This window comes from Terrapene carolina, unplaced genomic scaffold, assembly GCF_002925995.2.
Source record: "Terrapene carolina triunguis isolate 2854851 unplaced genomic scaffold, T_m_triunguis-2.0 Scaffold629, whole genome shotgun sequence".
Lineage (NCBI taxonomy): Eukaryota > Metazoa > Chordata > Testudines > Emydidae > Terrapene > Terrapene triunguis.
In genome coordinates, this window is record NW_020664980.1 from 15,840,447 (window position 1) to 15,859,363 (window position 18,917).

The 18,917-nt window shown below is 42.3% G+C and overlaps 1 protein-coding gene across 1 annotated transcript in view; it reads left to right on the forward strand.

The window, feature by feature from the left end:
* The window catches only part of GALNT10 (polypeptide N-acetylgalactosaminyltransferase 10), a 123,711-nt gene that overhangs the window by 59,057 nt on the left and 45,737 nt on the right, over nt 1-18,917 (forward strand). The window contains exon 4 of the mRNA XM_026659334.2: nt 40-206. Within this exon, the coding sequence (XP_026515119.1) occupies nt 40-206 (167 nt within the window). The remainder of the gene's footprint in view (nt 1-39; nt 207-18,917) is intronic.

Here is an 18,917-nt window from a genome sequence, read left to right on the forward strand (position 1 = left end):
TTTCTTGGTATGTTTATAACTTGTTTTATCCCTGTCTAGCTGCAATACCAAGCTGTACCTGGAGAAGCTCCCAAACACCAGTGTGATAATCCCATTCCACAATGAAGGATGGTCATCTCTCCTCCGGACAGTGCACAGCATCCTAAATCGCTCTCCTCCTGAGCTGATAGCAGAAATTGTGCTGGTGGATGACTTTAGTGACAGAGGTACAGTGACTTCCTATGTAGCATCTCTACCTATAGCTACATAAACTACCTGGCAAAATGCACAAAAGTATAGTAAAGAAGAGCAGATTATTGTTATCTGCCAAGAGCCAGCTTTAGGATTTTGGTGTCTCCAGTAACAGTCAGTTGATGTCTCAATAAGGCCTTCAACAGAGCAAGAAGCTACATTTCCTGCAGCACTTGCATTACTTTAGGTATTGGTGACAACAGCGATTTTCACAGCACTGAGATTAGTCTCGGTGGTAAATAAGGAAAGTAAGTGCTATTAATGTATTCATCAGCAAAACTCTGTGAGTACTGAGTTAATGATTTGGGTTCTTAAACACTTCCTATTTTGGTTTCTTAACAAATCAAAAGTGATATTTTTTTTAAACAAGATTTTCTTCCTTCATACAGAAAATAATTCTGTATTAAGGAAAATATTAAAATTAATCTTGATGAATTGTTTTCATCCTAGAGACTTCATGGTTTAACATTTTTAGCTTTCCAGAAGTAAAAATAAATTTGGAAAATCCATAACCTTCATAATACCCAGCTCTCATATTTCACTTTTCACCAGTAGATCTCAGTGTTTTACAAAGGAGGTCAGTATCATTATCCCCATTTTACAGACAAATAAACTAAGGCACAGTGGCATGTAGTCTTACTCTCATAAGAACGGCCATGTTGGGTCAGACCAGTGGTCCAGCTACCCCAGCTGTCTTCCGACAATGGCTAATGTGAGGTGCCTCAGAGAATGAACAGAATAGGCAATCAAGTGATCCATTGTCTCATCCATTCCCAGCTTCTGACAAACAGAGGCTAGGGACACTCAGAGCATTGTGTTGCATCCCTGCCCATTCTGGCTCATAGCCATTGATGGACCTATCCTGCAGGAACTTACCTAGTTCATTTTTGAACCATGTTATAGTTTTGGCCTTCACAACATCCCCTGCCAAGAAGTTCCACAGGTTGACTGCATTGAGTGAAGAAATACTCTCCATTTCTCTCTCCCCTTCTCCAGGCACAAAAAATTCCAAGCAATGGAGATCACACTGTCCATTTACATCCTGATTTCAATTCATACTGATGTACCTGAAAATCCTCATAGTGATAGATTAGGTATAACCATAAACAATATTAAGTCTCCCTCCTGTATTTGCCACATTGCTCTGTTGATTCTGCAGCAGAAATTGTGCTGCACAGCAAGAATTCAACAGTATAGTTGTAGTGTGTGCAGTCATCTGTGTTCATTTCTGTAGGCTAATAAGCGCAGAAGCTGGAGATGAGCCCAACACAAAGTGGCATTTGTGTTTTACACAAAAAGGGAATGGCCTTAAATTGCAAAAAGAATTTGTTCCTTTGGATCTGCTTGGACCACCATATGCAATGCTATATTAAATTAAACTGTGATTTAACTACTTAGGATAAAAGTGAGGGCTAGTAACCCTCACGCTTCATGGCATAAAATGACCATTAGACGGAAGAAATAATTCCGCTAACCTCTTTTATGTTGTTGCAATTTGAAGTCTCACGTGGGGTTTGTACCTTCTCTGAAGCATCCAACATTAGCCAAAATCTGAGATGGAATACTGACCTTATGGGATCATCAGTCTGGTCTAGCAATTCTTAAGGTTTTTTCCATTTTAATGATCAAAGAACAAGAAGGTAATTACTTTATGCTGCAAGGTGTTTTCTTTAACAAGATCCTTCCATCTGGACTTACACAAGGAACACAGGGCTCTCTCCATGAGAGTGGTATTATGAGATGCGTTTCCAAGTAAAAATCTTGAGGGTGAGAAATAGCTGCTATGACTGATTCTGAAGCTCCAATCAAACCATGAACTCAAACACCAATCAGTTGTGCTCTGACCCATATTGACTTGGAAATGCTAAGTGCGGCCCTACAGCTACAGTACTTCTCCTGAAGTGTAACTTTCACTAGCTTGCAGGCAAAGCTCATTAGGTGTTAGATATATGGCATCGGTGTTTAAAGTATTTTGAGACTGTCAGAAGAAAATACATTTTCAGCAAGCCCTCTTTTCTTCATCTTGGCATAAAAGATTAGAAGCAGAAAAGTGAAATCAGGTGATTGGATCAACTCTCATGCTGTAACCAGATCTGCATTACATAAATAAAAGTTTCACTTTCCACACCCTACTTAATCATTGTGGATGGGGATTGTTTCTGCCCATCAGTAAGTTTTTGTTTCTCTTTTTCCTCTGTTTATTCGCCTTTCCTGCACAGTAGCATTCCCTGCTGATCCCAGCTGCTTTTTCCGGTGACTGGTATTCTTTCTTCACCACACTGAAGTAATTTGCAAATCCCTCTCTGTCCCTAAATAGACTTTTTCAAAGTCTTGAGGAGTCAGCGGCAGCAGCAAATCCTTAAATGTGTGATCTTCACTTGAAAGTCAGCCACTCTGAAAGCCCTGGGTTTTTGAGGGGTGAGGGGAATGTAATTTAAAAGACTTATTCAAAATGCTTGGCTCTAGGATTGAGAATTCTTGCAAAGTTAACAGCTGCATAATGTGTCTCTCTCTCCCTCCAATGGAGCTTTGTCTTTAAACATTGCACTTAGAAGGCTACATAGCTTCCCTGGGCTTGGATCCAATAGAACGCTGGTCTGGCCACATGCTTATACCAATGTTAAGATGGACAAGAATTGAAGACCTTGTCGTATGTCCAGTGGCTGTGCCAAAAATACAACCAAACCAGTGGACACTTAAATAAAGAACCGTCTTTAATTTTTTTTCTATCTTTCTAAAACATGAGTGAACTTAGAACTATAGAAGTCAAGGAACTAATGGTAGTGCCTTGAGCCAAGGATACGTGGGACTAAGCTTCTCTCTCCACTTGGTGGTCCTGGCATGAGCTCCATAAATCTCTCCCAGTTCACCTCTCCTGAATTGCAGACCTGTTGTTTATAATTAGATGCTCCAGCTGAGATCAGGACCCCACTGTGCTGGTGCTGTACAAAGAGTGAGTGACAGCCCCTGCCCCAAAGAGCTTACAGTCTAAATAAGCCAGGCAGGCACAAGGTGAAAAGGTGGTATGGAAAGTGACTTGCCCAAGATCATACAGCAGGTCTGCGACGGAGCACCAATTCTGCATCTCTTTCTAGTCCTGCAAGATGCACAAACCTACTAAAAAGTATCACTTTGACCCCTTCTCACCACAGCCTGCAATAATAAAGTATATTTTTAGGGTTGGCTTAAGAGGATTTTGCCAACAGATCACCCCAATCCAAGTATGATCAAGGTAGTAAAATATCACATGTGTTCTGCTTGCACTTCAAAGCAAGGAAAGTTTAGAGGAGTGTCTAAACAGCCCTGCCAGATCTTTTTAATATAAATTTTTTTTTAGTGATATACTTCCGAAAAGCTGGGCAACCCTAGCAAGCCTGTTTGTCAGACATAGTGTGAGGTTCTGTGTGCTTAGCACTGAACCACAGTGAGCTTGAACTTAGCTTGAGCTGGGAAAGTCCCTGAGGATTTCCATGTATGTGCTGCAGTCTTATCCATGCCTTCATTTTAACAGAAGTTGTCTACAGAATACTGCAAGCAGTGAGACTGTCTTCTTTTCCTATCGCTCACATTTTTGGCTTATTTTAACACTGTTTACTCAGTCTCTTCATAGGTAGTGAATCTTTGTATTTCAACCTGAAAATGTTACTGCAAAGGATTCCATTTGTGACTACCATAGTTGATGTGGTAACTTGGTTACAGCAGACAGGTGTTTTCCTGCCAGGTGTTAAATCCATCTTCCCCTTTTAATCTGTGTTCAGCTTCAGAAATAGAGACTGGGAATTTCTAGTACTGAGAAGTGGGATGGGAAGTGACCAGTGAGCCGGTGAAAGTAGATAAGAAATTGAAGAAATATAGGGGGAAAATGGGGGTGGGGGGTTGGTGACTGCCAAATTTTGCTCCAGAGCACACCATTAAAGGCAACTGTTTTTTTGTTTTGTTTGTTTGTTTTTTGCATTAGTAAAGCCCTTAGACTAGTGAATCATTATCTGGAAGTGTCAACAAAGAGCTATTTATTTCATAATTTAAGGAGGGAGACAATTCTGTGACCTATAGCAGTAAACATTTTTCAACCTAAAAAGGTTATCCTGACTACAGTGCATTTTAATATGCTCCAGCAAAGGCCTTACTAAGCAGGATTTTTGAAATGTTTAATTTATTACTCATTACAGTACCTCCTTCTTATACAAACACAGGGCACTGTTTTTTCATCCTGCTTCTTTCCCATGCCTGTAGTATGATAGATCAGATCAAAATATATTCTTATAAAGCATATGGTAGCCAATAACTAGCAAGAGAGCGAAGTTACTGCAGAAAAGGCTAGCTGTCTAAATCAGAAGTGGGCAAACTACGGCCCGCGGGCCCCTCCTGTCCGGCCCCTGAGCTCCTGGCCTGGGAGTCTAGCCCCCGGCCCCTCCCCTGCCGTTCCCCCTCCCCCGCAGCCTCTGTTTGCTCCACCGCCGGCGCAATGCTCTGGATGGCAGGGCTGTGAGCTCCTGGGGCAGCACAGCTGCAGAGCTGCGGCCTGATCCAGTCTCTGTGCTGTGCGGCTGGCTCCAGCCGGGTGGCGCGGCTGCCTGTCCTGGTGCTCTGGGCGGTGCGGCTGTAGTGTCACAAGCCACCGGTGCTCCAGGCAGCGCGGTAAGGGGGCAGGGAGCAGGGGGGGTTGGATAGAGGGCAGGAGAGTTTGGGGTGGTGGTCGGGGTGGGGGTGTGGATAGGGGTTGGGGCGGTCAGAGGGTGGGGAACAGGGGTTGAATGGGGGCGGGGAACCTGGGGGGGGCAGTCAGGAAGGACAGGAGGGGTTGGATGGAGCGGCGGGGGGCAGTCAGGGGCAGGGGTTCTGGGGGCTGTCAGGGGACAGGGAGCGGGAGGGTGGATGGGGTAGGGGTCCCAGGGAACGGGGGGGGTTGGATGGGGCAGAAGTCCAGGGGGGAGCCATCGGGGCAAGAAGCAGGGGGGGTCGGATAGGGGGCGGGGCCAGGTCACAGCCTCCCCTAACCGGCCCTCCATACAATTTCCAAAACCCGATGTGGCCCTCAGGGCAAAAAGTTTGCCCGACCCTGGTCTAAATGGTCAATGTGGCACTCTTTCTTAAAGTACACTAAACATTTTACATGAGTTTTGAGCTGTAGACAGGGGACCCTGTTTGCCATGAGCTGTAGAGCATGTCACGCTTAAGCAATTGTTCTTGCTGGCGCATGTCCCTTCTCTAGCCTGAGAGCCATTTCATGGCACTTTCTTCTTCACTAGACCATTGTCTCATATCTTATAAAGGGATGCCAAAGAATTCCAAAGTAGTAATTATAGTTCTTATTTTGCTCAGCTTCTAGCATCTGCCGCTAACCATGACTGTGACTGAGACGTTACTATATTGTGGGGCTGCTTCCACCTTCTAATAGCTAGTTTCTAGCATCTAAGCAGTATTCCTGATAAGATCACCAAAGTCTCACGTCCCTCATACTCTTTACCCTCAAATCTAGTTCTTGGACGTGCTTGCAATATAAACATTGACTTTTAGCAAGAATTGCTTATGGTTTTGACTTCTAGAAAAATGTAACTTCCTCCCATTGGCTGCATCAAACACTTCAGAAAAAGTTTGAAACATGGGAACTAACCTGCCAAGGAGCATATGCCTCAGTAAAAATGTGTTGTTGGGTTTAGAATGTAATAAGATGAAACTGTCAGATCATGCGAGTCCCACTGCATCATCAATTCTTATGGGGAAGCAGAAATCAAAATGCCATAAGCGCGGATTATGACTTCACAATTCCTGATCAGAAATAAATGCTTAGCTTTGGCAGTTCTTTGTGGATTTATGGCTTTGTGTTTCATTTCATTGATTAATTCTAATGGTCTGAGTAAAATTATTAAGCTCTTTTGTATCCTGCTTGGTAGGGCACTAATTATATCCCTTGTTGTTATCAGAATGGCCCTAAGGAAACGAAGACATTATTACTTATTTTCGTTTGTATCACTCTTCTCCTGGGGACTGTCAGATGTAGAATTTGCATGCTTTTTGATTACTTCATTATAGTGCTGTTGACTGGTAAATGAGTATATTTGTCCGAATAGACTATGTGGGGAGAAGTTGAGGTGCAGGTCAATTTGAAATATAGCTCGTTTTCTGCTAGTCATGAGCTTTCTTTTTTTAAAGTTGATTAGGGGCACTGGATGGTTTGAGGGCAGTCAGTAACGGTGTGGGAGCCACTCACCTCTAGATCACAGTTTGAATCTGACTCCGGCTGCAAGAGACCAAAAGTCATGATCCATTTGCTGTTTGGTCTGTGTGAATTGAATTGATGGTCTTCAGGCATCCATGCTGTATGAATCGCCCTCACGATTGCATCTGTATTCTTGATAGGTCCAAGTGCAAAAGTGGAATGGGAGTGGCATTCTCACTGCCACCTCACTCCTGCAGGTGGTATATTGTCTTTCCAGGCCAGGGTCAGCACATCTGGAGAGGGCAACAGGTGAGTCGTTTGTGCTGCTGTTGCCTGTTAAAATGGTTTTTAAATGGGACTTTAGTTTTGAGTGCTGTCAAGACTGACTCTTTTTCATGAGTATTAAGAACTTTAAACTAATGAGCTTAGTCTCCACTGTGTGTGGTGATTTTTGGTACCTATAGTGCATGTAGGCAAAAATCATATGTCCTCTTTTCCAGTGAGTGGCTTCTCTATGGATATTATTTATCTTGGCTTAGAAAACTGAATGTCACCTTCCCCACGCTTGTCCAGACTTGAACAACAGGCCCAGCCAAGCGCCGCTCAGCACAAGACCAAAGGCAGGGAAAGGGCAGTGAAAACTATGACCTTCTCCATTCCCTCAAATCCTGGGATGGGCCAGGGGCTGAATTAGCCTCCAGTTCAAATGACAACAGCCTCAGTGCAACACCAGAGAAGGCGAAGAGACCAGCATTCTTTTTGTAGTGAGGTGGTACAGCCCAGTCTGACCACATCTCCCTCTCATGCTGATTCTGCCAACCATCGTACATAGCTGGTATGATGTAGCCTTCTGCAACTGGGAGACAATCTTCTTATGCTGGCAGTCAAATTCTACTGTTCCATTAGTTGCTCTCCTTGTTCACGTTGGATTATAAGCAAAGCCTCCTCCAACTAGAGACTAGATTTGAATAGCAGAAAAATGCCATTTACAGGTAAGAAACTTCAGAGAGTTAGTGAGTTGGAACATCTTGGAAGATTACACCTAGTCAAACAATATGCTTGTGGCCGTAGGTGCCGGCTTACTCAGATCTTGGGGGGCGGGGGTGCTCAACCCCCGCTGTGCCCCAGGCCCCGCCCCCCACTCCACCCTTCCCCCAAGCCCCATCCCCCGCCCCACCTCTTCCTGCCCCATTCCACCCCCTCCCCCTACTTCTTTCTGCCCCGGCTCCTTCCCCCCAGCACCTCCTGCATGCTGCTAAACAGCTGATCTGCAGTGGGTGGGAGGCACTGAGGGTGAGGAGGATGCACTCATCCACAGGTCTATTTTTTTTTCTGTGGGTGCTCCAGCCCCAGAACCTATGCTTGTGGCAGTCTATAATTCTCATTGCCACAGTCGTCTTGAATCAGAAGTTGTCAGTCATCAAAGGGAAAGTCAACCTATGAAAGCAAAATGTTTCAATAATTGCCAGCATTTAAATTTTTCTGTCTGGAATGAAACAGCATTGGATTTGTCAGCCCTTTCTTTGATGAAAAACATGATGGGTTTTTTCCTTTCACCTTTCATGCCATTGGAAATTTTTACATTATTCAATTCGTTGAATCTTTGTCTGCCACAAGGCTGTAATGTAATTGCTGAACATAATTTAAAGAGCTGGATCACTGAATAAGCGGCCTTTTAAAAAAAAAAAAAATTATATGCAGAAAAAAATTGTTTATGTAACAGAGGTGGTTCAGAACAGCCTCTGATAATCCTACTTACTTCTCTATGTAACTCCATAGAAGTGAAATCAGTGGCTGCTGCTCAAAGTTGAAATAATTTTATACATCAGTCACTTATTTTGATACTCAATCATCTGCATATTGACTGACAGCCCATTTGTACCCATTTTTAATACTGCTTTTGTATAAATGGCTGGGTGTTTTAAATAAGGTATTGTCCCTTGTTAAGGCATGACAGTCATAGCTTCACTAAAAAGTCATGCAGTGACATATCTTTAAAGCTTTTATATGTTAATAAAAACACCACATTAATGCAGTGAAAGTTGAGATCAAGCATTCAAAACACTGGAATCTCCAAAAGTTAAGGCTCCTCTGGAAAGGTTTACTCTGTCATGTTGCCAATTTTGCCATTTTTATTGGGTTCATTATTATCCTATTTCATTAAGATTTAACTTCTACAAATAACTCGTTAGATATAACTCCTGTGATGACATAATTGCTCTAACCACTAATTGACCTCAACCGAATGCCATTTCCACTTGTTCAGCCTAATATTGCAATGAGACACTTGATACGAGCCTCATGTTGATTACAATATATAAAGTCCTTCTTGTTCTGGGACCCAGTTATCCCAGAGACATGCCTAGAGAGCAAGTTTTTTGTTTTGTTTTGAAGAATCTCATCTATTGGTAAGCACAACAAATTGGAAATCAGGACACCTGGGTTTTATTCCTTTGGGACAGCTAGGCCTCTACTTGAGCATCCCATTGTCCTTGCACCTTCAGGAAGCTGGAACCAAATACATTCCTCTCTCTGTTTCCAAAAAGTGTGTGCTATTTCCTTTGGGGTCTTTCAGTATAGCTGGATACAGAAGAGTACTTCTCTTAGATGTTTCTCTTTACCTCCAAGAATTTTGTTCACTCTGCAAATTGAGCTGTCCTGGGAATATTTATTGTCCTGGTATTCTGATTTTTCCTTCCATTTCCACCCCACCTCTTTCAGGTTTTATTTGACCAGTAAAGTGTGCACTGAGGATTATAGCTGTTCTTTAACAGGGACGCTAGTGTTAGTAAAATAGCTTAACTCCCTCTCTGGGAGGCACCTTTTTAAAAAAAAGAAAGTGTTGTGAGCGAGCTGAGGACCCTTCACAAATAGCAGTTATTCCTTCTTTAGGCATCCTCTTCAGTAGTTCTTGCTTTGTCTGTACTTCACTCTTTCCTCATGTTTGGCCAGCACACTCTGTTGTATCCCGTCATCTTTCTTCACAAAGCCTTGCTGATTGCTCAAAAGTTTATCTACGGGGGAGACTTCAAGTACCTTAGGTTTTAAAGCTGCAGCTGTTAAATATCGGTCTTACCCATTCACTTCTGTGCCAGACACACTACTAGCCACTACTAACTTGTTTTGCACATAGGTCCCTCTCACTTTTGGTTTCAGTCTCTCCCCTTAATTCCCATATTTAAAAGTCATCTTGAGAAGATGCCCATATGGAATAGTCTGTATAGAAAAATGAATTGTGGGCAAGGCTGCTTGGGCAGAAGCAGTGCAATTTTGCCCCCTGGGTATATAGAACCCAGCAGTCATAAGTGCATAGGAGTCATATTACAAGCAACACGCTGATTGAAAGGGAGAAGAGAGGGAACCTTATTAATGTACAACTGATTTGACAATGGGTGGAACATCAGGTGCATATTGAAAGCAGCCTGGTTTCATTAAACATATCTGCATGGTTTTAATTGACAGAAATCATGCTTTTAATATCTCAAATGGGAAAGGGTTTAATACTTGATTTCTTTTTTAATCTTAAAATGGAATGGTAAAGGATTTACCCAGCTAAAAGCATTATCTTGTCATCTGTAGACACTCATTGTACAAGTCACTTTTCTCCTAAAATGCACAGTTAGTGCATGAATATTAATATAGAGTGATTGTACTTGGGACAATGTGGTGACAGTCATTTGTGGTCTTACTAAAGTTTGAATGTGACCTCTCGTATTACTTTAACCCTTGAAGAGCATTTACTCTTTATACAAAGCTGATTAAAGTAAGTTAATTACACTATAATTCACTTTTTTAGATTCTTACAAACTCGGTTTACACCAACAGCCCATTTTAGCTCTTATGTTGTATTTGTTTTCTTTAAGGATCTGGTTCATTTGAAACCTTTTCTTGTAGCTGCACCAAGTTTTAGTAACTGCTCTAAGGACCTGTCATAAGATCAATTTACTTTAATTGAAAGTCCAAGAATGAAAATGTTTCCCCTTCCCTTTGGAAATAGTTTGAGACCCTTTCAGATTTGTCTAGGCTCAGAATGTGGATATAGGATGCTGAAAATGTGCCCTCTGACACCTGGATTTGTTCAGTGCATCACTTAATTTTTTTAGATATGTGAAAACTGGAAATTTGACCAAAAAACAGATTTTCTTCACTTTCCCTTTCCTTAGAGTAGAACTCCTCTCATGTAACATACTCACGTACAATCAAATCCCACTTCGAAACTACTGCACACAGTAAGAGCAATGAGATAATCTAGAGGTTTAACACTAGCTGATGTATTGAAGTCAAATTGCAACACTGGAACTCTTAAATGCTGTAGATGGAAAGTTCCATATGCATTGGCCATTTGTATAAAACTGTTTTTACCCTGGTGGAGATTTGAAAATTTTACCCTGAATCACCAAAGTGCCAAAGTAGCATAGGCACTACAGTAGAACTTCAGAGTTATGAACACCAGAGTTACAAACTGACCAGGCAACCCCACACCTCATTTGGAACCGGAAGTTTTCAATCAGGCAGCAGCAAAGACCAAAAAACCAAAAACCCCATACAGTAAAGTACTGTGTTAAATGTAAACTACAGTAACTCCTCACTTAATGTTGTAGTTCTGTTCCTGAAAAATGCGACTTTAAGCGAAACGATGTTAAGCTAATCCAATTTCCCCATAAGAATTCATGTAAATGAGGGGGTTAGGTTCCAGGGAAATTTTTTTCACCAGACAAGACTATTTTGTTATATATACACACACACACAGTATAAGTTTTAAACAAACAGTTTAATACTGGTACACAGTGATGATGATTGTGGAGCTTGGTTGAGGTGGAGGAGTCAGAGGGTGGGATATTTCCCAGGGAATGCCTTACTGCTAAATGAACTAGCAATTGACTGAGCCCTCAAGGGTTAACTCTCTCAACACTCTACAAGGCAGCAGGAAAGGAGGGAGGGTAGACAGAGACACACACACCCCGTGAAAATATGCATTTCCCCTTTAAGTAGCTGACACCAGGCTTAAGTACATTGCCTTGTTAATTAAATCAGCTTGCTGAGACCTGAGACCGGCAGCTACTGCCTAGAAGCTCCCTCGTCCCCCCTGCTCTATGGAAGATGAGGTAAGCGGGGTGCAGGAGCAGGGGGGAGGGAGAGACACCCTGACATTAGCCCCCCCCCACCCATACAGCAAGCAGGAGTCTCTGGGAGCAGCTCCAAGGCAGAGGGCAGGAGCAGCACTTGGCAGTGGGGGGAGGGACAGCTGCTGCACAGGGAACTTAGGGGAGCAGGGAGCTGATAGGGGGGCTGCTGGTCCACCCTGGTTCCAGCCACCCACCAGCTAGTTGCAACGGGCTGCTCTTCCTGCAAGCTGTGGACAAAATAGGCGGCTGCCAAAGACGTTAGAAGGGAGCATTTCACAACTTTAAACGAGCATGTTCCCTAACTGATCAGCAACGAAACATCGAAACAGCATTAACCGGGAGGACTTTAAGTGAGGAGTTCCTGTACTTAAAAAAAGGGAAAGTTTTAAAAAAAAATTTACAAGGTCAGGAAACTGTTTCTGGACTTGTTTCAATTAAATTAAGATGGTTAAAAGCAGCATTTTTCTTCTGCACAGTAAAGTTTCAAAGCTGTATTAAATCAATGTTCAGTTATAAACTTTTGAAAGAACAACCATAACGTTTTGTCCAGAGTTACAAACAACCTTCATTCCCGAGGTATTCGTAACACTGAGGTTGTACGGTAGAGGACTTTTGAAAATGGGACTTAAGTGTCATTGAAAGACAGTAGGGCTCAGACTCCCAAGTCACTTAAGAACTTTCAGACGTGTTATTCGCAATCTAGAAAAAGTGACTGTTCATTCTCTGAATTGCACCAAGGAATAAGAGGAAAGGTTCTTTCATGGATTAGTAACTGGTTGAAAGAAAGGAAACCAAGGGTAGGAATAAATAGGCAGTTTTCACAATGAAGAGAGGTGAAGAGATTCCCCCAAGAATCTCAACTGAGAGCTGTGCTGTTCAACATATTCATTAATGATCTGGAAAAGGGGTGAACAGTGAAGTAGCAAAGTTTACAGATGATGACAAATTATTCTAGATATTTAAGTCCAAAGCAAACTGCAAAGAGTTTGAGGGATCTCAAAATTGGGTGACTTGGCAACATGTGTAGCAGCGATCAAAAAGGCTAACAATATTTTCAGCACTATTAGGAAAAAGATGAAAAAAATAAGACCGAAAATATCATGGATTTATATAGTGGCATTATGATGTGCCCACACCTTGAATACTGTGTCCAGTTCTGGTCACCCTATCTCAAAAGGATGTAGTGGAACTGGAAAAGGTTCAGAGAAGGGCAGCAAAGATGATCCAGGGTATGAAACAGCTTCCATATGAGGAGAGAGTAGAAAGATTAGGGTTGTTCAGCCTGGAAAAGAGATGACTGATGGGGTTGTGATGAAGCTCTATAAAATAATGAATAGTGGGAAAAGGTGCATAGAGAAATGTTGTTTACCCTTTCACACAACACAAAAATAAGAGGTCACCCAATGAAATTAATAGGGAGCAGGTATAATACAAGCAAGGGGAAGTACTTCTTCACACAATGCACAGTTAACCTGTGGAACTCATTACCATGGGAAGTTGTAATGGCCAAAAGTATAATGGGCTTCAAAAAAGAACTGGATACGTTCCTAGAGGGTAGGTCCATCAATGGCTATTGGCCAAGATGATCAGGGACACAACCCCATGCTCAGGACAGCCCTAAACCTCTGACTACCAGAAACCAAGGGTGGAAGATGGATTGATTGCGCCACAAATGCCCTTTTCTGTACACGCCTTCTGAGGCTCTGGTATGTGCCACTGTTGGATAGGATACTGGACAAGATGGACCATGGTCTGACTCAGTATGGCAGCTCCAATGATCTTCTGTAAGTAACAGAGCTTTTATGTTTTTATTGTGGTAAAATTTTTAAACCCCAAATGGAAGTTAACTTATAGCCCAATTCAGATGCTCGTTTTGGCTTGCAAAGACTGTCTAATCAGTTTATTCTCTTTCACTTTCACCTCTGATCTCTGCTTTACAGATGTGATTTATTTTAGGGTATTGTTATATAGGAAATAAACTGAGCTCTGGATCCGTAATCAAATTTAACTACATAACCTCATTTTAGAGCCACTAAATTAAGCACTATTGATTCTTTGAGTGCTTGCATATGTCCATTAAACTGTAGGTGTATGCTCATCACACACACCAGTGACGGAGTTTTCCCTAGCAGTACCCATGGGGTGGCCCTGCCCAATTCCGGGCTCTGAAATGAGGGTATAAAGGGCACAGTCACCCCGTTGCTCCTTCAGTTCCTTCTTGCTGTTGGTGGTTGGAGCGTTGGTGTTTCCAGTGAACAAGCATACCTCATACGTTGGATGCTTTCCTGTTTCTGTGGAACAAAAAGCTCCTCTGTGCTTACCTAGGAGTACCCCAGGGTCATTGTCAAGCTTAAGCAAGATCAGGGTAGAATGATCCTTATAGCTCCAGCCTGGCCAGGACAGATATAGTATTCACATCTCCACAAGCTGTAACCAGTAATCAGAGACCTCCACAGAACCATGGTGGGGATGCGTCACTCAGATGGGCAAATGCTGCTTCTTACAGCCTGGTTCATCAGTGGTTGAATGTAGAGGAAGCACATTGCTCGCTGGCAGTCCAGAATGTGCTCTTTGATAGCAGAAAGCTGTCCACACGAGCTGCTTACTTAAGTAAATGGGAGCCTTCTTCTATCTGGGCAGCATCCCCTAATGTATCCCTGACTCAGATGATGACTCAATCAGCTCTGGACTACCTTTTGCACCTTAATGAATCGGGTATGGACTTCAGCTCCATTAGGATGCCTCTGGTCGCCATCTTGACCTTTTAGCCTTGCACAGATGGTAAGACTGTTTTCATTTACCCAATCATGACCAGGTTCCTGAAAGGCTGTTTCCACCTGTCAGAGACTGACCCCTTTCTGGGATTTGAATTTAGTATTGTCTGCACTTATGGACCTTCCTTATGAGCTTTTGCAATTGTACTAATTTTACGCCTGACAGCACAGGTAACTGCCTTGGTGGCTGTCACCTCTGCCAGGAGGATGAGAGCTGAATGCATCAGTCACTGATCCACCGTACAGTTTTCTCCAAAGACAAGGTTCCTCTCAAATGTGATATCTGGTTTCAACCTGAATCAGTCTATCTACCTACCAGTTCTCTTCTTGAAACCAGATATATGTAAGGATGAGTAGAGGCACCATATCTTGGATGTTCGTCACGCATTGGCATTTTACCTAGATAGGGCAAAGTTTTTTAGGGTATCTTCATCTCTTACGCAGAACGTATGAGGGGTCATCCAATTAGAAATCAGAGGCTTTGGAAGTGAGTCACTAGCTGTGTTGCAGTGTGTTATGCTGCCAGGGAAGTAACTCCTCCAAATAAACTCTCAGCGCACTCAACTAGAGTTCATTTCACCTCAGCAGCATTTGTGGCACACATGTCATAATTATGGACACCTGTAAAGCAGCAATATGGTCTTTCATTCATACGTTTACCAGGCTTTACACACTGTCCACTGCATCACAGGAGGATGCAAATGTAGGAGGTGGTCCTACAGTCCCTCTTCTGATGAGCCTCTGTGCCTCACCACCTCAGATAACAGTTTGGGAGTCACCTGCAGCGTAATGGACCTATGCAAGCACTCGAAGAAAAAAGTTACTCACCTTCACGTAACTTCTTGTTCAAGATGTGTTGCATATGTCCATTACACAATCCACCCTCCTTTCCCGATGCATCAGTCTGCCATCAGTTCCGGTGCAAAGGAACTGAAGGAGGGGAGGAGAGACTCTGCCCTTTATGCCCTCACTTTGGAACACAAGGAGCTTGGCAGTGGGTGGAGCCACCGCGTACAGGTACCACAAGGGAAAACTCTCCAGCACCAGTGCACAAGATGCAAGAACACCTACAGTGTAATAGATATGCAACACATCTTGAGCAACAATTACAAGGAGGTAACTTTTTTCATTCTTCTATTAACTTTCTAACTCTTGAAAGTATTGATATTTTGGTATTTCCATACTCAAATGTATGTGTCTTGATAAAAGGACATTCAGCTGAAAACTGCAATGTTCAGTATTTCATAACTAGCTGGAAAACATTAAAAATTCTGTTCATGCATTTGAAAGAGGGCAGGTATATAGAGCCCCCAAGTAGCTTTGTTTCATAGCAAGCCTGTTGCAAAACAAGTTCTACACAATTCATTTTTCAGTTCTCGCAATTAATTATTGTAAAATCAAAGTTACTCACAGCTGGAAGAATGATTGGGAAAGGGGGACTATGGGGGTTGATGGAAAGGATCCAGCTTATTACAAGCAAACTGTGTTTCTAATCTAATTACTGTGCGGTTGGAAAGATGTCTGGCTAATAAAGCAAGATTCTGAAGCAGATTTTTCATCCCTGTTTCAGTTTATCAAGTGGATCCCAACTACATTGTTTGCTACTGTGAACACCATGAAATATGTAGCTTGCATTAGCAATGGACTGTGGCAAAAATCCCCCACCCCACCCACTTTGAAGCAAGTGCCTTCATCTGCTAGGAGTGAAATATCTAGATAACTGCCAGCTGCACTACAAATCAGCATTTTAATGCTTTACAGCTGTTTCTCTGTATGAGTTAATTAGAAATGTGATTTGAGCACTGTCATCCCTCATTATGTGTGATGTGTCTATTATTGATAATAGTTTTCTTTTTTAACAGGCATTACAGACAGCATTGGTAAAGCAAGAATTCTTATACAGGGACTTTAATAACAGGCGTTCTGTCTCCTAAGTGTTACATTTCTGTGCATTTAACAGAGGAGTATGACACACTGGTCAACTCTTCTATTAAAAAGGAGACAATACTGCTTTTATATATAGCCTATGAAATTCTTGATTTGCCCTTCAGGAGAAACTCAGTCCTCTTGTACATCAGAGAGAGAGACTGTAGTAAAGAAATGAAGCTAGTAATTATGGAAATAAGAAATCTGATGTGGAATCTGACAGGACTGAGCAACACCCGACCTAGGGTCTGATTCAAAAAAGCATCTCTATTAAGGACAGTGTTTAGGTGTTTTCCTGAGTCAGGGCCCTAGTAAAGTTATTAGGCTCTTTGGTGGGGGACTTGCATGTTCAAGGCTCAAGTCTTAAAGACAGTGGCTCTTTCCACGCGCTGCAGATATGCGGGCATGCTTTCCTTATTTGGGATTCTCTGTCGAGGGAAAAACTCTGGCTGCGCGCTGGTTCTGATTGACTGTAAAGTGGAGAGTAACATTGGGTGACATCCTCACAACAAGGATTTTAGTGTGTATTTGAAGCAGTGCCAAGGGAAATTGTTTTAGATAGAACTCATGCAGAACACTGGCCCACGTAGAAGTCTGAGTGGGGCTATCCACAGTCTAAGCTTTGCTGCTTATCCGTTATTGTTCAGGTACAAAACCCTGGTTTATTGTGAGTAAAAAAAGGCTAAGACTATCCTAAGTCACTCATTTCTCCAAACACAGAATTGTCAGGACAGTTCACACACTTCCAACAAGAATAGTGTTTAGCAAGTTATGCTTAGGAAGGTGTCACTGTAATATAGAACCCTTCTTATACACATAATGGATTTTAACTATTCCCAGAAGTTGAACAGGTGTTACCCCACCTTCTTTCAGTGCCTCAGGATATTGAGTCGTTGTATTTATATTAGTATTTTTCTAAAATCAGGTTGCCAAATCCTGCATTTTTATTAGTGAAAGCTAAGAGCTTATTGCCAGTCAAATGAAATGAAATGCAGATGCTGACATGTGAGCATGAATCGGATTGCTTGCCTATCTGACAGCTGGTTTTAGGACTGAGCTGCCACTTCATAAGTTTGCTTAATTCTGTACTTACCAGAATAAGAATTACAACCTCCAGGCTGAAGATCAGATTTAGGCTGCAACAAGCTCCTGCATTCTGGGAACAAAAATAGTGAGCCATCACAAAGTTTACTTACAGCTAGAGCTGGGTGGGAACAGTTTTCCCATCCCATAAGAATTTTTGAGATTTTGAATAATTTTCCTATCCTGAACTGGGACAAAAAGTCAACTTCAAATTTTCACTAATCAAAAATCTGAATTCTTGGGTCAAGTTAATCAAAACATTTTTGTTTTTTATTTCTACCTTTTATTTTTCTTTTTTGACTGTAGATTAGATTAGTTTAAATTTCAAAATGAGGTCATTTTGTAAAAAAGTCTCACCTTCCTGTTTTGACAGTTTTTTTGAAACTTTAGAAAGATTCAAAATGGGAAATTCATCAAAACCAGCCCTTTCCTAGATACAAACTGACCAAGCTTAGGCTTGAAATTAGACAAAGGTTTAGACAGAGGAGTGAAGTTCTGGAACAGCCTTCGAAGTGAGGCAAAAAACAAACTTGTTTCAAGACTGAGTTTGATAAGTTTGTAACAGGGATGGCATGATGAGGTTACATACAATGGCGCATGGCCCATCTGCATCTGTTATTAGGAAATACACCTCTACCCCGATATAACGCGACCCGATATAACACAAATTCGGATCTAATGCGGTAAAGCAGTGCTCTGGGGGGTGCGGGGCTGCGCACTCCGCTGGATCAAAGCAAGTTTGATATAATGCAGTTTCACCTATAACGTGGTAAGATTTTTTGGCTCCCAAGGACAGCGTTATATCGGGGTAGAGGTGTATCTCCAATGGCTGGAGATTGGATACTACATGGGGAGGGCTCTGAGTTACTACAGAGAGTTCTTTCCCCGGTGTCTAGCTGATGGGTCTCATGCACATGCTCAGAGTCTGTCTAACCACCATATAGGGGATCAGAAAGAAATTTTCCCTCCAGGTCAGATTAGCAGAGATCCTGGGGGTTTTTTTTTGGTTGGGTGGTTTTTTGCCTTCCCGTGCAGCATGGGGCATGGGTCACGGGTCACCTGGTGGTTTGAAATAGAGTGAACTGTGGATTCTATGTAACTTTAAAGTCTTTAAATAATGATTTGAGGACTTTAGTAACTCAGCCAGAGGTTATGGGCCTGCTTCAGGAGTGAGTGGGTGAGGTTCTGTGGCCTGTGATGTTCAGGAAGTCAGACTAGATGAACATACATGATGTTCCCTTCTGACCTTAAAGTCCAAGTCTATGAACAGTTTTTGATGTTTTCCAATGAAAATTTTTTTTGTCAAACTCCCGACCAGCTCTACTTGGAGCTTCTATAGTTCAATTCATAATTGGCTTCAGGACCACTGTTGCTTATTACAAAAGCATGTGATGCTAATGTGTCTCCCATGGAACACAGAGGGTCAACAAGCTGGAGAGTGCAAGCCAGAGCAGGGTTTAAAAAAAAAAAAATCATTGGAATCACCAAAATTTAGCTACCCCATCCTACCTTCTGGATTCTCTCTTCTACCTTCTCCCTTAGCCTCCCACCCATACATGAGACAGTTAAAACAATATGGCAGTTGACTGGGCAATTTTAATGTCCTTTAATTTTGGG